We start from the raw sequence: 19769 nt of genomic DNA, 5'->3' as shown, positions 1-19769 counted from the left end.
GTACTCTAATTGATCCATCTGTCTATGAATACATGTGGAGCACTATCTGAAGTTAATGGCTTTTCCCCCAACGTGTTTGTGTTTTGTCTACATGTATGTAAGTGCAGCACATGGGTGCCCAGGCCAGAGTCAGAAAAGGGTATCAGATCACCTGGAACTGAAGTTACAGGTGGTTGGTTGCAAGCCACCATGTGGGTACTGCATGCTGGGAATTGAACCCAGGTTCTCTGCAAGGGCAGGAAGTGCTTTTAACCACTGAGTCATCTTTCCAGCTCCTTAATGACTTGTTTTAAGAAGACATGTGGATTGGGAAATTTTACAGTTTTCCTGATACATCTTAGTGAGAGGTCCACACATGACTCCGCATAAATGGGTGATCATATCGTGCAGAATTACACACAATAGACGGGAATATCAGAGAAAGTGGTTAGTAATGAAATTAACAATCGGTTCCTCACTGTCTCTTCCTGGCACCCCTCTGAGCTGACAGCAGCAGTCCCCCTCTGTTTTTTTTGGCTCACCTCCTGGCCAGGGGCTGATAATGGCCAGTTGGGAGCAGCACATGCAATTCTTGGATATGTTGTCTAGTCACGCAGCTAACCGCAGCACATGCACAGGGAGAGGAGGGGCTAAGAAAAGTGGCCGCTGAAGTTACTACCACTGTTTTCAAGTCCTACCACGTGTCTTGACCTTGACACAATTCTGATGTTTGATGGAAAGATTTCTACACTTGTCCAAAGCCCAGAATTGTCCAGGTTCCTAGCGCATAGCATGTATTCCTAAGTGACATTGAATAAACAGCCATGAATACTGAGACACTGACAACTCGGATTCTCAGGAGGCTTAGTCACCTGTAATCTTAGGAACTACTCTATGCAGTCGCCTTCACAGCCTTTGGGGCACCCTAGTTTGGGACCAACATTTCAAAATTATCTCTATCTGCCAAGAGTTTTTAAGGTTCAGGCTTTACCTTGGGCACCTCCCTTCCTTAGGGTCAAGACCCAGGAATCTGTTTCTAGAACAGTATGTGGATGGTTCCAGGTATGAATGGTTCCAGATGTGGAAATCACTAAAGGAGAATATGGATTAAATTTGCCCATATAAGGAATTGAGGACAGATTTTAATGGGTAATGGAATCAGTTTATGCTTTAAAAAACAAAACAACTCCTTGCTGGTTAGGTGACACAGATGTATACTTTTGTCAAAGCCCATGAAATGGTTTAGCTAAGATCTGTGTATTTCACTGTGAGGTTTATTACAGAATGCATGAATATTGATTTTGAGTTACTCATGGACATTCTGAATTGCTTACAAAATGAAGTGTCCTGATAGGTGCAGTGTTCTTTGAACTACATAAAAAATAAGATGGTACTGGCAATATGGCTCAGTGGGTAGAGACTCATGCTGCTAAGCCTGGTGCCCTAAGTTCTATCCCTGGGACCTACATGGTGGAATAAGAACAAATTCCCAAAAGGCAGGCACGCACACACACACACACAGGTACACTCACAGACATGCTAAGTACACATAAACAGATTTTAAAAATAAGATGGATGGATGTGTGATAAAGCAGACATCATTGAAGAATCTATAGGGCTATGTGGTTACCTCGATACAAAATACCTGTGTACTTGAATATTTCTATTGAAAGAATATCGGGAAGCTAGTCGATTAAGGCATGGAGGCATGACAATAGCATCCCATGTAATGATAAGACCTGTCAGAACTTGGGAACCTCTGTTCTCTCTCCTCTGGGAGGTGCATCAACAGGGCCATGTTTCATCTTGAAGTCAGTTCAGAGATGGGATGGGAAATCTACATGAGCATGAACAAGGCCCTGGGTTCAATCTCTAGTACTATCCACCAAAACAGGGCCCACAGAATTGTCTGTGAAATGAGGGAAAGCTGTGTTCTTTTGTCCAGGAAAATCTCTTTTTGACTCTTACTTCATCTTATAAATGCAAACTTATATAGAAACTTCAGGTGTGTTTATACTATGTTCAGAAAACAGCAAAAGTTTTACACGTACTGACCAAGTCTTCGTTTCTTCACATGGCCAATGGGGACAGTGACATTTGTTTGCCTTCTCATTACATTTTGATAGGTTGTTTCTCTTCATTGCAACACACCATTATAAAACGGTGCTTTTCTTCTTCTTCCTCCTCCTCCTCTTCTCCCTCCTCCTCCTTCTGAGGTACTGTGGTTTGAACCTAAGCCCTGGGGTATGCTAAGCATATGCTCTGCAGCTGAGTGTCAACTTCAGTCTAGAAAGATTCTAAAACACCAAGATTCTAAAACACCAAGTGAAATGAAAATCCCACTCAATTTTCTCATGATGGCCTGTTAACACTTCAATACTTGTCCTTGTAAAATGCCATATTAAAAAATGGTAATTTTTTTATCTTTTGACTTATACACATTCTTCTGGTCTCCTTTTGCAGGATTTCATGCCCCTACCATGTCCTGGCCTGTGGCAGGGACTCTCATGATTGAGCCCACTGAGTCAGAAGACAAGGCAGAGCTGGACAGATTCTGTGACGCTATGATCAGCATCCGGCAAGAAATCGCCGACATAGAGGAGGGCCGCATTGACCCTAGGGTCAACCCCCTGAAGGTACACGGGTGCTAGTGATTTATTTGAAGCATCCCACAGAATTGAAAGTGGTACCTGAAGAGTGTGCTGACCCTTCCCGAACTCTCTGTGAAGATTAGATTCTTGCCTAGCATGAGACAATTGCAAGAAACGCAGTTAGCTGTTTGTATCTTCTTGAATGGCACGGCACAGTGGCGGTTAGTCGGTTGGACCTTGGTTGTAGGAGCTGTGGACTCCACCTGTACCCAACTGATTGTGAAGGAGGGAGTGGAGGAAGGAGGCTACCAGGTTGGGGAGTGATCCTTGTTTGTTTGGTACAGTGTAGTCAGAGTGTGTCCCGGTACCATTTGTTCACTTCCTTCCTGAGCACCCTGTAGAAATAGTTTTTGTGTTGGCACAGCAACCTGAGAACAAACTAATTAGTACTTGACTCAGCCTGGGAGTTTTGCAGTGCTTATGGCCCATGTGGAGGAAAGTTCAACATTTCCCCCAACCTCTTCCAAAACGCATTGCTTTTCGTGGCCCACGTTTCTGGTTCAGTGTAAACATTAATCAGGAGGAGACGGCTTGAGAACACATGGTGGACAGCAGTGGCATCTTTATGGCTATAAGCCAGAGAATGAGATGCTGGGGTATGTTCAGAACTACCTGGCTGGAGGTGCATTGTGGAGACGCTAGAAGGCAAGGACCTTGCTTGAAATACTGCACTGAAGGGAGAATACTCCTAATAGGATGATGTTACATCGTCAAGTGTACCAACTTACGCTCTGCGTGCATGGTATAAGAACAGCGGGAATGGTAGTCACCAGACCAGGGTCAGGATTAGTGCTCGTCATGGGTGGAGATGGGGATGGAGAGGCAAAGTGCGCATGTGGACAGCATCAGCTGTGCCTGCTATTTTACTTTAAAAGGTGAATCAAATGTGATTCTTAGGGGGAAAAATGCTCATTTGCTCTTACTGGGTGGTAGATATGCTCAGTAGGTTATCCAGCTTTTCTGTTTGACGTATTTCCTCATAAAAATTTTACTAACACCTCCAGCCACTCCCCAGATCAACCAAAACAGAGGCTTCCTCTCTGTGGGCTTCCATCAGCTCTGTGCTTGGGGTGAGGTGTGGGAGAAGGTGGCACATTGCTCTGACCTGACCCTCTGCCACCATTTCTCTGTCCAGATGTCTCCACACTCCTTGACCTGTGTCACATCCTCCCACTGGGATCGGCCCTATTCTAGAGAGGTGGCAGCATTTCCACTGGTAAGTCCTCCAAACCAAATTCTGCCAACCATGGTGGTATTATAGCCCCCTCGCCCCTGAGGGTCTCCCTCCTACGGTCTCATTATAAAAAGCATATCTGGGACGGCGGGCGAAATGTGGACTGTGATGAGGAACAGGGGAAGACATGGCCTTCGAGGGTCACCTGAGCTCCCTCAGGGCATCAGTCACAGGCCTGGGAACCCACAGGAGCAGGGGATAAGCAGCAATCCTGATTAGTGGAGCAGTGTGCTCCCTACTGCACCCAGCAGGAAGGTGGACTTGTGTGATTGTTTTCTTTTAAAGGTAGGTGTGTGTGTGTGTGTGTGTGTGTGTGTGTGTGTATACAACCTGTGCTTGCAGAAGCTCGTGGAGGTGAGGATATTTCAGATTCACTGGAACTTGAATTTCAGGATGTTGTAAGCTACCTGGGTACTGGGAGCTGAGTCCAGGTCCTCTTCAAGATCAATAAATGCTCTTAACCAATGAGCCATCACTCCAGCCCCCTTCCTTTCCTTTTTGATTCTTATGTGAAAAAGGCATCTTCTAGTTCCAGAGGTAAAGACACAAGACTTGAAAGTTGAAATTGTGAAAAATGTGGTTTTTAGCACTTGTTGGGCCAGTGGTGCCTTGGGCTGTGGGAACATCAATTGCTGCATCCTCCTTTCCCCCAAAGGAAAACTCAGAACATCCCAGAACTTGCATCTTTTCCATTTCAGCCCTTCGTGAAACCAGAGAACAAATTCTGGCCAACCATTGCTCGGATCGATGACATCTATGGAGATCAGCACCTGGTTTGCACCTGCCCACCCATGGAGGTCTATGAGTCTCCATTTTCTGAACAGAAAAGGGCCTCCTCTTAGTCCTTCCTCCCTGAGTTCAAAGGACTGATTTGATGCCTCCTTCTGGAGCATTTGACAAGCAAGGATATTTCTTCCCCTGCCCATGGCTCAAGCAGGAGGTTTATATGCTGTATATTTTGGTAATCTTTCAAGGTAATGTAAACACAGCATGGTGAGTGGTAGCTACCCACTGTAAGGCAGTTGCTGTTCCTGTTGCCTTGATTGGGAGCCATTTAGTTTTATAAATAGGAACTTTGGGGTGTGCTAGCAATTTTAAACCTTTTAATTCAAGAAGTTTGCAGAGGTCAGAGCCTATGCTGGGAATTCGATAGACATTCTTTTTGTTCCAAATAAGTCCTTGTGGACTGTGCCCTCTGGGAAATCCTAGGGCCAATGTTTACATTTTGTATACACTGATGAATTGTTCCTCACTAATGTGCCTGATCTGTCATAGCATTTCTGAGTGTTTTCCTTTCGCTGTGTGGATTTTTTTTATCTGCTTTATTAGTGTTCTAATAAAACTGAATTTGAATATGCCTTCCCATTTTATTTTTATACCCATGATGCCCCAGACTCAGAGGGAACGGAAGGGCAGTGAGAGCATCCAATCCAACAGCTACATTTACATTGTTACCCTTGCTTTTGACTGGCTGAAGACAGTTTGGATGCCTGTTTACCAGAGAAGACCATGCTGGCCCTTTTCACTATGGGCCATTTGTAACTTAACCTCAACTTGTAGAGTAAGTTCACGTAGCTTTGACTCATTGGTAGTAAGTCCAGAGTCGATAAGCCAAGGGCTGGTGGTCCTGAGTGGATGAAGTCCTAAGTGAATGTGTGTTATTGACAAGGACCAGTGCGTCAGACTGATGAGAACTGACAAAGCCTTATCCATGCCAACCAAGCTCAGGGAATTAGCAGAGTTCCTTGTCCTTGTGCACATGTTAGTAGTGTGTGTAGAAACTAGAGATCACAGCTTCCTCTTCCTGGGTGACTGTAATCCGAGACTGTTCCCTACGCAGATCTCCTGTTGAGACAACTAACTCCTTCTCATGCTGTGCATAGTAAACTTTAAGTTCCAGGTTGTTATGTAGTTGGTGCCACCTCATCAGAACAAGCATGCCACCCCCCCCCCCAGCCAGTGTGTCTGTCTGCCTGACTGTCCATTCCTTTGTCACCTCAGTCAGGTTGCCAGGGCCAAGCTATTCTGGATGCACCAACCCTTCAATCATGTTCTCCCGCATCTTTTGCATTTAGTCCACACCTTATGACCTTAAGATGGCTGCTCTATATACGGGTACCACATATGCCAGCTAGACGAAGAGAAAAAAAAGCAAAAGGCACATTCCATCTTTCCAAACAGTTCCACCCAGTAACTTCTGCTTACATTTTTACAAGAACCTCACTCCTTGCTACAAGGGAATATGGAGAGTTCTATTTGGGCATGCTGCTGCCCGAGATGAAATGTTTATCAAGAAAAGGGAAAGGATGAGTTTGCAGTGGGCAGCTAGCCTACCTGCCACAAATAAGTTGCTCTTTAAATAGCAATCACTTGTGATGCTCTTACCTGATAGTTACTATGTTGCTGTGATGCTCTCTGCCTCCTTGTAGGTAGCTCACCGCAAAAATTACTCAACCACTAAGCTTCATGCTAGCTAGTGACCTGAGCAGGTTTGTGTGCTCTTGTGAATTCTGTGCAAGAGTCCACATAATCTCCCACATAAAAAGCATATAGAACTTGTTTTAGCCTAATTAAAACAGGACCAAAGCAATGGAGTCCCTGGTTTCCTTTTTTCCCCCTCCACTAATAAATAAGAGGTATTGAGCATTTCTCAGGTACTAAGTACCTTAATGTCACATTTGATCCTCACAAAATATGCCAAGATGCCTGAGGTCACACTTGATGTAAGAGGAAAAGCCAGCAGTTGAACCTAGTTCTGGTGCCTGTCAGCCAAGCAGGAATCCACACTGCCATGGCAACAAGCAAACCTGAAGACTGCCTTTCCCAAGGAGGAAACCATTTTCTGAGCATAGGCGAGCATCCAAGCACAATGGTCCTTTCTCCGAAGTACCAGCATGTGAAAATTAGATGGAGCCAAAAGCAGTGTTCTATTTCGCTGAAGTGCTTGTGGTTGGTTGCTAAGGCCGTTTCCCCAGCTGGCCATCTATTACTTGTTTTCAGAACGTAACACAGGTGACCATTTGTCCTGCAGGATCATGCCTCATGTGCTTCATGCTTTGCTGGTCCTCTCCCACCTCTGGGTCTTGGCCTGCAGGGGATTTTCCACCTGGAGCACTGCCCCCTCAAGTCCCAGCCCCCACACTTGGCTTGGTTCCTGTTCCCTCAGTAACTCGTGAAGGTTTTCCTCGAATCCCTGAGAAATGGGCAACTTTTCATTTTCTATCTCCGGTTTGTTCCCTCTTTTTAAAAAACTATTTTTGTTATTCAGTTTTTTGTCTTTCTGCCTTATAGAATAAGTGCCCTGAGAACAGCAGTCATCAACAGCATTCTTAGCACTGAGGGCTTCCTATGTTGTGTTCATTCCATAGAAACCAGTACTTACAACATCTGCTGTGAACAGATCTTTTTAAGTTATGTGCAAAAACACCAAGTCTTAAAGACAGCCTCTGGCTTCATGTAGAATGTGCCCCTAATTAAAAACAGTTTTTGTTTATTCTGGTAAAACATATCCTAAAGTTTAGCCCTCCAGCTATTCTTAGCTGTACAATAAAATTGCATAAATAAAAAGTTGCAAAAATAAAGTACAAAGCTGTGTAGAAGTGTCTTTGAGTTGTTTTAGACAGGAGTCTCTAAAAGGCCTGTGCCTGTGTCCTATGAACTGGCCATCCCTCTGTCTCATGGGCCTCATCTTAAAGGATACAAGGACCCAAGAGGGCCCTGGCTCATAATGGAAACAATGAACTCCATATGCTTGGAAGCATACCTGATTCAGTGTTTAGCCCAATGCTCTCCAGACTACCCAAAGAGCTGATGTTTTAGTTCCCCAACTACTTATCTCGAGTGATTTTGCACCCAGAAAGGGACACTTTAAATTCTATATGTGGCCAAGAAAATATGTATTTTGCCGTTGGATATACCATGCCCCTCTTCTGGGTAAGACTGCATTTCATCTTTCTTTGCTTATAGAGATCTTTCTAGAACATAGGTCTTCAATGGATGGGTCTTTAGAGGATTTTGGATTTTTGTCAGTCTTATGCCAATTTGTGGTACAGGGTGGGGTGGGCCAGGAGAATCCTGGGGATCTAGCTGAAGGCCTTCCTTGCCTTAGACAAGCCCTCTACTTCTGAGTGACATCCTCAGCTCTTTAAGGTGAATTATACTGCTTTAAGAGATCCAGAAGCTTCCATAGCTGCTTCCAAATAAGGCATTGACACTCACTGTGCACTTTGATCTATCTGTTAGGCTCAATCCTGCCTGAACCAAGTCAGGGAAACACCACCACCAGGTTCACTATCTCCAACCAAGTAATACAATTGGAAGGGCACTATGCATGAGCCCAAACCTGGGGACATGGCTAAGGATGCTGGAGACAGGAATGAATGTCCCAAAGCCCTGACTTTGAAAACTAAATCCAGAAGGCAGTGATCTGAGAGCAGGGTTGGTGACAAGGGCCCCAGGATCATCAAAGAAACCCCAAGGGACTAAAGGACCAATTGTTCAATGCTAGCTAAGTGTAGGGTACCCTAAGATTTATGATCATGTGACTTTTTTCCTTGCTGGTGTGCCTTGTTAATAATATGATTTCTATCTGACTTCACTGACTACTTCATGTCACCTTTATTACTCTTTGTGATGGTTAATCTTGACTGGATCTAGAAATCAACCAAGACACTGTCCCTGGGCAGGTCTTTGAGGGTATTTCCAGAAAGGAGTAATAGCAACACTAAAGGCAGAAGTTTCTGTCCCACCAGCAACTCCCAAATACACAGCAGCTGCTTCCCAAATTACCACACAGAGGCTTAAATATTATTTAAAAATGCTTGGCCAGTAGCTCAGGCTCATTACTAACTAGCTCTTACACTTAAATTAACCCATGATTCTTATCTATATTTAGCCACATGGCTTGGTACCTTTCTCCGTACAGAATTCTCATCTTGCTTCCTCTGCATCTGGCTGGTGACTTCTGACTCAGCTTTTCTTCCCAGCATTCTTAGTTTGGTCACCCTGCCTATACTTCCTGCCTGACTACTGGTCAATCAACATTTTATTAAATCAATTCCAGTGACAAATCCTTACAGTATACAAGAGGATTATTCCACAGCACAACACCTTTGATCAGCAGCCCAGATGTGAAGCAGTCCCACTCTGCCTGCCCATGTATCTCCTTGCCTGTGATTCCATCTGCTCTGTGGCTTTGGCTGCAGCCATCCAGAACTTCTTTCAGTCTTCCACAAGAGACTAAAGACCAGTGGTTCTCCAGGAATCCTACAGGCCTTCAGCAGCAGACTGCATTGAGTAGCTACAGATTCTTGGCCTCTCCAGTGTAGTCATTGAGACTACCCAGCTCTCCTGTATAAGCTGATTTAATGAATCCCTTTTCATAATTCTGTCTGTTCTGTTCCTCCTGAGGACCCTGACACACTCTTAGTCCCTATTCAAGTGTCTCCCAGGGGTTGCCGCATGCATCTTTAGAAGCATGTCCCCTGAAGCCTCCCCCACTTCTCAGGGAGGGCAAGAAATCTCTGCTATTTTAGAATTAGATTTCTTCTCTCTAATGACTCAAACAAAGGTATGCTCAGAAAATGTGGTAGGAGGCAGGATCTGGTGCCAAGAACTGGCAAAGGTTTTCCATAAAAGCAGTGTTTTTTAAATGATAGTGGGTGACATTGATAGGCAACCTGGTAGCCCAACCCTTTCCTCTACATCACTGTTGCCAAGGGGAATATTTGTACAAATCCATTAAACACTTCAATTTATTCCCCATCAAAGAAGATGTCTTGTTTCTCTGTTAAAAATTAACTTCTTAATTGTGAGATGTTGGGCTGTGCATGTAGCTCAGTGCCAGAGCCTTTACCAGCACATTTGAGACCCTGGGTCCAATCTCTAGCACCACAAAGCAAAACATGCAAACATAAGCAAGCAAATTGGAATGAACATTAGAGAGAGCTTATAATTCTTCTTGAACAGAATCTGAAGTGGATGAGCCTTAGTGTTATGGATTTTAGGAATGAACTGATATTCGTTCATCCATTGGAATCAAAATACCACTAACGAAGTAATAAAAGCAGAGGGACTGGAGGGCATGGAAGGGAGTCAGATGCAGAGCTCAGGGTACTTTCTTGCTCAGTCCTGCAAACCTGAAACTGCTCTGAAAGCTGAAGCCTATTTAAAGAGCAATCTGTGTATTAAGAATCTCATTTCCTTACTTTCTAAAGACATATACCTACTTTCTGAGGTTCAGATCAAGGAATCACAGACACATACAGCACAGACACTAAACACAGAGACACATATATACACACACACACACAGTCTGTGACACTGACCATACAGTGTCAACAGTTACCTTGCTTGCCTGGCTCCACGTATCATTTATGGTTCCTGTGGTGAGTTTAATCCATACAAAGTGCCCAGGTTAATTTGTTATGTCTGGGTAGCAAAAGATCCAGATGAAATTGATAACAAATTACATTAATAATATCCCACCAATAAAATGCCACCCTATTGCCTTTTGGTGTATGTTCAACCTGTCACACAACTTAAAGACCTGTTTTCATAGCTTCTTGGATCACTTTTACTGTTTGTACTTGTAGATATGAGTGCAGGTGTAGAGGACAAAGGCAGATGTCATGGATCTTTCCTTTATGGTTTTCCAGCTTTATTTTTTGGAAGGGTTTCTCTCTAATCATAAAGTTCAGTTAGGCTAGCCAGCCGGCCACCTGTTTCCTCCTCTCCCCAGGACACAGGTGCATGCTGCCATCGTGGCCTTTTACATTGGTTCTAGAGGACGCAGGTCCTCACGCCTGCTTGTCAGGAACTTTACCAATTGAGCCATCGCCTCAGCCCCACAGGTCCTTATTCAGCAGTGAGCAGTGTTATCACAAGCACCTCAGTCCATGTCTGACTCATCTGACCTCTTGCCCTTTGTGGAAAATCTAGAGCTTTATTCTAGTAAACAAAATAAATAGAACTCAATGGTATGAGAGCACTGATGGGCACCCCCACTCAGGTCTATCCAAGAGGCTGGGCGTGGAAGTACTGGAGTATGTTAATCCAGGACCCTTTCTAAGAGTAGGGAAGCTGCACTGTGGTTCCACATAGGAGAAAACACTGGACCAAGTACACAGAAACAATGGCAGGAACAGGAGAGTTCTGAGCAGACGAGGGAGTGGAGGCTCTGGAGCAGGAGGGAGGGAGGTGAGGAGCAGAACGGGGATCCATCAAAGCCCCTGGATAGTGGGGATGTCTTTCCATGGAAGCAAACAATCTTCAAATGTAAAGAGCTTTTTAATGGAACTGCATGAAAGGAATCAACTGGTGTAATTAACAGGCCACATGCTTTCACAGCAGACACAAGAGAAACTTGAGTGCGGCTTCGGTCTTGTGCACTGAACTTTCATTGCACTAGTAAAAGCATGTGTGTACCTCTGAGTATGACAGTTTTCATTTGCCATAGAAGGTGCTTTGAAAGATCATTGAGAAAAACAAAAAACTTGGTGAGATCAAAGTGCTTTTATGTGACAACTGAAGTCATGAACTCCTAGAGAACAGGGTGGAATGCAGAGGCCCAGGAGTGGTCAGTCATCCTTAGAAAAAGGCAGACTTCCCCCGTGGTGCTGCAGCTGAGGGTTTTACCCCCACTGATGCCAGCTTTCTGAGCAGCCACAGGCCCAGATGCAAACATTCTTTGTAAGTCTGGCATAAAGGATGGGGGTAATGGTAGAGTCAACATGCTTCACAACACAGAAACAATGAGGAATATTAAAGCTTCCCCAGACAGAAAAATCTAGATGCTTTAATTGATTAAAAGAGGCTATTTCAAAAGACAGTGAGAAAATACTCTCCATAAGAGACAAACAAGCTATTCAATTTGCCAATAGAAAGGACAACAAGCTAGTGTCATTTTGGAAGAGGGAACCTCACTTGAGAAAATGCACCCCCCAACACACAAGTGGGGCATCTTGATTAATGATTCATGTGAAAGGGTATGCAATAATCCCTCCTTTCTGTTGGCAATTTTAACAGCTAATGATGACACTGTGTTCCCCAGAACCTTACTTTGAATTGAATGAAGTAAAGCAAAAAACAAAAATTAGTTTTCCATTTATCCTGAGGTGAGAGCCTACACAGGATGAAAGTACAGGTTAGAACTGCAGTTACCCCAGTCTACTGCACAAACAAGGGTGGGCTTAATAATACCTGCCTCTTAATGGTTGGAAGGATTATGTTAATACACATAAAAATATGTAAGTCCCAGCATGCAGGAGGCAGAGGTAGGCAGATGTGAGTTCCAGGTTGGCCAGGGATACATAGGGAGACCTTGTCTCAAAAAAAAAAGGGGGAATAATACAACTTTCAACATTCATACTGAATATTAAATAATATTCAATAATATTTAATAAATTGTTGACAATAGATGTGTTAAACATCTGTGTGTATTTGACCCACTTTCTGAAATAGTCTTACCTCTGAAATATGAAGTAGCACTCAAAATACTAAGAAAAAAATGGAAGATAAAAGCTGCAAATACCAAAGGATGGAGTGATAGCTCCGCAAGGCAGAGCACATGCTGTTCAGTTCCCAGCATCCACATTGGGTGGCTCCTAACCACCTGTTACTCCAGTTCCAGGGGATGTGATGCCCTTTTCTGGTCTCTGTGGGCACATGCATGCATGCATGCACAAAGTATATATACAGACATGCAAGAACACATATATACCCATAAATAAAAATTAATGAAAATCTTCAAGAAGTAGTTGCATATCATAAAACACCAGCATGTTCTTTTGAAAAATATCCCCATTTACAATTAAGCCAAAGGTGAAATGTGTCTTTACTGTATCAGACTTCATTCTAGTTTTCATACCAAAATCAGAGTAAAATATTTCAATAAGATACAATGAAAGCCAAAAACTGATTTACAAAACTCCATAGAACAAGTCAGAAGAATGTAAACAAGTAAAGCTAAATGTGCCGTTGTCTGATCATAAAATATTTATTAAGGAATACTCTTAAGGAATATAGTGAATATAAAATTTAGGATCACAATGTGAAGCAATTTCAATCTTCTCCAAAGTCAGCACAGCCCTCATAATCTGCAGATGGAAACAACTAGTAAGAATGACTAAAAGTGGCCAGACTACGACAGATGTGGCTTTTCATAAACATTTACAACTAGAGCTTCGGACACCTCTGTCATTGCAAACCCACACCACATTACACTAATGCAGCAACAATGCATTCATATTGTTCTCATTAGTCATTAGTAGTCAATTTGCATAAAACACCAGAAAAAAACCACAATGGAGATCACAAATGAGTTAAAAAGTGAACCTGTTCTTGTAAAACACACACTGTGATGGAAATAGACACATTAAAAAAGTATTATGCATATCACAGAAGCTGCGTTCATTCCAACAATCTCATCTGTCTTCTTTCCTAGAAAAGCAAATTACAAGAAACAGGCACAACTAATATTTGGGAGGCAGTGTGTAGCTAAAATCTCATTTAACTATTAGTCAATGATTTTTAAAACCCCCATAAATCTTTTCTGTCCTGAGGTAGTTGCAAAATAAATCATAAACTGGGCATCAACTACAGTGGAGGCTCTGACTCTTCATTCATTACGATGAGTTGTTACAGAGAAGAACTACCTTTTGAAATCTAAAAGACAGTTGAGAATGGGCCTCTTACTACACACACAGGAAGATGGCTGTGGGAAAGAGGAGCAGCTGCTTCCAGATGAGAGACGTGGTCCAGCATTGCTTTAACCCTCCCCACTCATTTTAGACTGATACTGTCCAAAAGCCACCAGGAACAACACAGAAGCACGCAGATCACCGCCCTTTGCTGTAGCCAGGGAAGAAAAGGTCAAGTAGAGTCTGTAGCGTCTCATTTGGAATCATGATATAATTCTGGCCGAGATCATGCCGGCAAGCAGGACAGGAAAAAACCTGGGCCTTAAAGGAGCGCTGTAAGCAATCCTAAGGTAAAAACAAAAGAAAATTCACATGAGGGGAGGGGGAGGGAGGGAGGGGGACAAGGGAAAACAAGGAAAGAGGGAGAAAACAGTTACAATTATATGGACAATCACTCACCAGTTAGGTTCTTAATAAAAACTAGACACTTAGTGCTCACTACAAGAGCAAGGTGTAGGATGACCAGTTCTGAAGGCCCGAATCTGCACCGCACCATCTACAGCCATAGCTTTACTTAGACAGACGGAGATGTCAGGTAAATGACTCAAGGAGCTTACACTTCCATTTCCTCACCTAGTGAAGTGAGTGCTAAAGAACAGGCATGGTTCCCACTACCTTAACCTGTAAGGCTGGATTTAATCCTGAAAGAACCCTGAAAAAATTAAGGTTATGCTCCTCAGAATTAAAATACATTATTAAATCATTAAACATAATAGGTCCTCGGAAGTATGCTTAGTTCTACTAAATCCAGAGCTTGCTGACATGGTTAGGCATGAATACATATGTAGACAATGTTTCTATTTCACACAGGAAACTAAAATTCTGAAGTTAGATCAGCACACAAAAATCACACTTGGTACAGAAAGCTTCTAACCTGCCTTGGCTAAACCTTGATTTTCCTCTTCAAGTACATTGGCAGCTCAGTCAATTCACCTGAGCATCCTGCCAGAAAGGACTTCTTATAAAATATATGTAACTCTTTCAGTCTGCAATACAGTGTGTAAAACACATACTCACTATTACAGAGAAAAGAGTGGCGGCATTATGGTGTCTTATCCTTCACTTTAACCCTTCCTCAGTGCCAAGCACAGGAGAATACTCTAACTATATGTATGAAAATTACTGTTATTATGAATTTTAAATTGCACTTACCATCAAGATGTAAATAAAGTTTTCTAGCTAATAAAGGGCTCATAACTATCCTTCATGGGAAAATGGTTGTTCACATGCTAAAACAGGTGGCACCTACTGTGCTGGCAGACCGACAGGGAAAGTGGCACTGTACGTACCTTACAGACGTTGTGAAAACACTCGGTTGTGACAGGCTGATACACCAGTTCCTGGCAGCACACACACATAAAAGATTGTTCCAGTTTTTTCAGAAAATTCTACAGTGGTGCCCAACAGAAGGAAAGAAGAAAATATTAATAGCTCAAACATACTAATCAATTCTAAATGATGACAGGAAATCTTTGTCACATTCAATATGCTTCCTACTAAGAAAATCAAGTAGTGACTTCCTAAGATAAACTAACTTAAATGAAAGAAACTAAGGAAACTTCATCGACGTCCCTCAAAACTTGCCAGTCTGGTGGTAGCAACTACTTCATTTTGTTTGCTCCTCTTTTATTTTGGGTGTTGTGCTTAACCAAGAGAGGTCTTTCCTAACACAGAGCAGACTGCAAACTAGTCTTCCTTTCTGCACAGTTGCAGCTTCTTCCTCTTGAGTGCTGGGGTAACAGAAATGTGCTACCATGAGCGGCTATTTTTGCCTTAAAGGAGTAGGGATGGGAGAGTCTGAAACAGCCACATGGTCAGTGGAAAAGGAGCTTCATGTCGAGCTAACAACTTGAGACTCAGCACTGAGAACCACATGGTGTAAGGTGAGAACCAACTTCTGTGAGTTATACTCTGACCTCTAGAGGTACACCAAGACAGACAGACAGACACACACACCCCCACGTGCCCACGGAAGGCTAGTTCAGTGGTACACCACTTGCCCAGCACTGTAAACACAACTGCAAACAGGGAGCTCATCAGAAGGCCAATCAGTGCTGTGTCCTTTGGTTCTGTAAGCTCCACTGCAGATTTCAGCAAATGACATAGATTAGCTGGTCAGTCTTTCTCTGTAATAAGCTACAATGTTTTGCTTTGTTTTTTATTTTTCAAACTAAAACAGCACTAGGCAATACCTCTAGTGTCCAGTGTTATAAGAAACCTATTATCTTCCTAAGATGCTGTGCACTATTTTGCCTCAACTTCCAATCCTGTATTTTCTAGGGGATATTTATTTAAAGTGAAGTACAAGTGTGAACATAATCAAATGATGCCCTGCATCTTCAAGAGCCTTCATTAGTTCCTATTTACCCTAGCTGTGTGTGTCCTTCCTTCCTTTCTTTTAGAAAAAAGGTCTCCCTATGTAACCCAGGCTGGCCTGAACTCAGAGATCAGCCTGCCTCTGCTTCTGTGTGCTGGGATTAAGCACATGTACCACCACGCTTGGCTTGTTTGTTATCTTTTAAATTTGAAAAGGGTGGTTTCCAAACAGTCATAAAGGTGATCATCCATTTGTTTTTTATAGTAATAATAGATATTCTTTAAGATTTCTCCTTTTTACTAACAGAAAATAGAATTTATAAGCTCTTCAAATTAAAACATCAACAAATGCTACACTTTAAAAGATGTCTTGACACCAAATGGTATTTTAAGATAAGAGTATGAAAGTTAAGTGAATTACAAAAAAACCATTAATGTGATACATTAAAAGAATATGCCACTACATGTTCACAGTAATTATCAGGTCATAACAGTTGGATGCAGACATGTCAGATCTTGTTAAGAACAAGACATCGATGCCCACACATTCATGTTCACTCAGGTGGCTGTGGTGATATTTTGTTTGTGCTCTAACAAATACAAGTTTGCCTGGAGATCAGAGTGCAGAGCTAATTACTAGTTAACCACAGAGGCCAGGCAATAGTGGCACACACCTTTAATCCTGGCACATGGGAGGAGAAAGCAGGAAGATCCAGATTTCAAGGCCAACCTGGGTTACACAAGATTGATCCAGTCTAAAAGAGAAACAGCAAAGTGGTGGAGGTTCCTGCCTTTGATCCCAGCATTTGGGATCTCATGCCTTTGATCCCAGTACTTGGGAGGCACTTGTCTTTAATCCTAGCACTAGGGAGGTGGAGACAGGAAGTGAAATGGCTGGGCAGAGAGGGGAATATGAGGCGGGAGGAGACAGCTCAGTCCTTTTTGGTCTGAGAAGTCATGGAGGTAAGAGGTTGACTTTGGCTGGCTCTTTTACTTCTCTGATCTTTCAGCATTTACCCTGACACCTGACTCTGGAATTTTATTAAGACCAATAAGAATTCGACCTACAGGTGGCTTTTCCCAGAGCAATATTATCTGCTACTTTGTCCCATGCCCATCCTTATCTGGAGAGCTCACTGATGTTATCTACCATTAGCCAGGAGTATCTAACTGTTAACCTAAGTCATGAATAACAACTCAAGTATTTAAGTGTGGCCTGAGGGAAATGAGTCCAACCTCACTCTCTCTTCATATCTGGGTCCCTTGCCTAAAAAAACAATACCCTTCACAGAACAAAACCACTACACTCAGGCTATTAAAAAAAAAAAATCTAAGCCTTATTTTATCAAGGCTCACCCAAGACATCAATCACATTTACAGGCAATGGAGATTTCTGACATAAAGCCAATCAATATTTGATCACCTTTTCTAATAAGCTTAATGCAATAATGTTAACTATCTCTCAACCAAAAAGGCAAACCAATCCCAGGAGTCCCTCAAGACTAGATGAGAGGCAGATACCCCTTACTTTACTCCCTTCCGACACAGGAAACTTTAGCTGTTGCAAAAGAAGGAAATAAAGGCAACAGTGAAAGAAAAATCAGAAAGAGATGGCAAAATACAATATACCTAGCACTCACTCACAGCTACCACCATCCTACTTCAGAAGGAAAGATATAAAACTACATCATACACAGGAGAACAAATTAACAAACAAAACAGGAGATACAATAAACCAAAGGAGTAGATAGCTCCCATCTGAAGCTTTTGCATTTGGTGAGCTCAGCTTAACATGAAATCCACACATTAACCTTATTAGCTCTCCCCAAGCCCCTCTGAAACAGGGTCTCTTCTATGTAGTCCTGGCTGTCCTGAAACTCAATATTTTGTAGACCAGGCTGACCTCAAACAAGTCTCTGGCTCCTGAGTGCTAGGATTAAAGGCATGTACCCCAAGGTAAGCTTCACTTTAAAATTTAATGATTACAAAATCAAGAAGAAAAAAAAATTTAACAATCTTTAAAATTATGCTTATATGTGTATGTGTATGTGAGGTGGGGTATCTGTGTATATGTGAGGGCAGGTGCCCAAAGGGGTCCAGAAGAGGGCTATGGTCCCCCTAGAGATGGAATTACAGGTGGTTGTGAGCTGCTCAACCTCAGTGCTAGGAACTGAACTTGGGTCTTCTTCAAGAGTACTACAAGCTCTTAACCATGGAGCCACCTGTCAATCATGAATGAAAAATACTTAAATAGATCGACTAGTTTACTTTAAAGCTGAACATACAAGTTTTGAAAATCATACAAACTATAAGATTTATACTATTAGATATCTCTGAACTATAGCAAAAATCTTTCTGCTGAGTTTTAGATTCAGTTGATTTTTACAACTGAAAATTCTCCCCCCAAAAAGTGCCTCAATGTAAGTTTTATTAGTTCATGATTAAAAACTAATATCTTAGAAGTTTAAAATAAATTTACAGGTGTTTAAATTTATTGACCCCTGTTAGTTCTGAAAGGTGGAAGAAATGAATTAGAAAACTACATAAGATACAGTTTGAACTGACTTGAGAAAATCATTATTTTTAATATCAGAACATTATTATTTAAGAAAAAGTTTATACCGGTCCTTCTACAAGAGATGCCAGCACTTCATCCCATAGCTTCTGGTTCTGACAGTCTTCTCTGATTAGGCGTTGCTGCTGAGGGCTGAGTTGGAAGGCTTCTACTGCTTCTGTTGAATCTGATGTCTTCAACACTTTGGAGGCACCTGGACACTCATCTAGGTTTATTTATAAAATATGTCAGTAGACTTACATAGTTCTGCTTAGAAACTGTAACAAAGGTTCACTGATACCAGTGATGTTTAGAAGGAAGATGAGCACATGGAGCACTATCCTCTTGAATCTAGGATAATTACCTGTTGCTGATATGGTTATGACACTATTAAAGAGACCAATCCCCTCAGGAAACAACAAAATCAAACAAACACCCCCTCAATCCTTTTTTTTTTTTTTTTTTTTAGTTTTTCGAGACAGGGTTTCTCTGTATAGCTTTGCGCCTTTCCTGGAACTCACTTGGTAGCCCAGGCTGGCCTCGAACTCACAGAGATCCGCCTGTCTCTACCTCCCGAGTGCTGGGGTTAAAGGCGTGCACTACCATCGTCCAACTAATCCTATTTTTATAGTTGTTTGTGAACCCTCAATTTAGCCTCTCTTTCTGTCTCTTCATGAATATGCGATATTAACATACATGCTCTATACTGCTACTTACCATCAGAAGCTGGCCTCTTGGTGGCTTCATTAGTCTGCTTCTTTGACTGTCCCTTTGTCTTCTTCCCCTCCTTATCTGACGGGTAACCTGCTGGATACTGACGAGGGATGTAAAAAAACAATGCTGATTCAAATTTCACAGGGTGGAGGATCCACATCCTGATGGGAAAGTTTTATTTCTATACATTCTCCATACTTAATTTATATAAAGCAAATATACACTTAAAAAATTCAAAGGGCAAAAGACAATTGAAATCTCAAATTCTGCTTAAAGTCTTGCAGCTTGCATTGTTACAATGCTTTTTAATTTGATGATCTTATCTTTGGGTCTAAGAGAAGAAAATCTTCACAGGCTTTGTTGGTGACTTGAAAATTTTTAAAAAAAGAAAAATTAGATATGAAGTGGGGATCAAACATGGAGCACAGAAAATAATATTCAAAGACAAGATGAAAACTGTGGCTTCAATCTCAAAAAAAAAACCTGAACGCCAGATTTCTCATCTCCCAAAACAATGGAATGGAAGGAGATTTCAGAAAATCAAATGTAACTAAATTAAACTTTCTATGACCTAAAGGTTAGATTTATAGGAATACATTCTACCTCTTCACCTATTTTTGAAG

General features: G+C 42.1%; 2 protein-coding genes across 5 annotated transcripts in view; one reads left to right on the top strand and one right to left on the bottom strand.

The window, feature by feature from the left end:
- Nucleotides 1–5222, top strand: part of Gldc (glycine decarboxylase) — an 86931-nt gene extending 81709 nt beyond the window's left edge. Inside the window, exons 23-25 of the mRNA XM_042262586.2 lie at nt 2443–2615; nt 3766–3846; nt 4563–5222. Of these exons, the coding sequence (XP_042118520.2) occupies nt 2443–2615; nt 3766–3846; nt 4563–4706 (398 nt within the window). The 3' untranslated portion in view covers nt 4707–5222. The remainder of the gene's footprint in view (nt 1–2442; nt 2616–3765; nt 3847–4562) is intronic.
- A 7613-nt stretch (nt 5223–12835) lies between these two features.
- Nucleotides 12836–19769, bottom strand: part of Uhrf2 (ubiquitin like with PHD and ring finger domains 2) — an 85247-nt gene continuing 78313 nt past the window's right edge. For all 4 annotated transcript variants that reach the window (XM_076562130.1, XM_076562133.1, XM_076562144.1 and 1 more), the window contains 4 exons: nt 19150–19246; nt 18501–18658; nt 14852–14950; nt 12836–13847 (listed from right to left, as the gene is read on the bottom strand). In XM_076562130.1, coding sequence (XP_076418245.1) covers nt 13701–13847; nt 14852–14950; nt 18501–18658; nt 19150–19246 — 501 coding nt within the window. In that variant the 3' untranslated portion in view covers nt 12836–13700. The remainder of the gene's footprint in view (nt 13848–14851; nt 14951–18500; nt 18659–19149; nt 19247–19769) is intronic.

This window comes from Peromyscus maniculatus, chromosome 1 (assembly GCF_049852395.1).
Source record: "Peromyscus maniculatus bairdii isolate BWxNUB_F1_BW_parent chromosome 1, HU_Pman_BW_mat_3.1, whole genome shotgun sequence".
NCBI lineage: Eukaryota > Metazoa > Chordata > Mammalia > Rodentia > Cricetidae > Peromyscus > Peromyscus maniculatus.
This window is presented reverse-complemented; position numbering and strand designations above follow the sequence as displayed.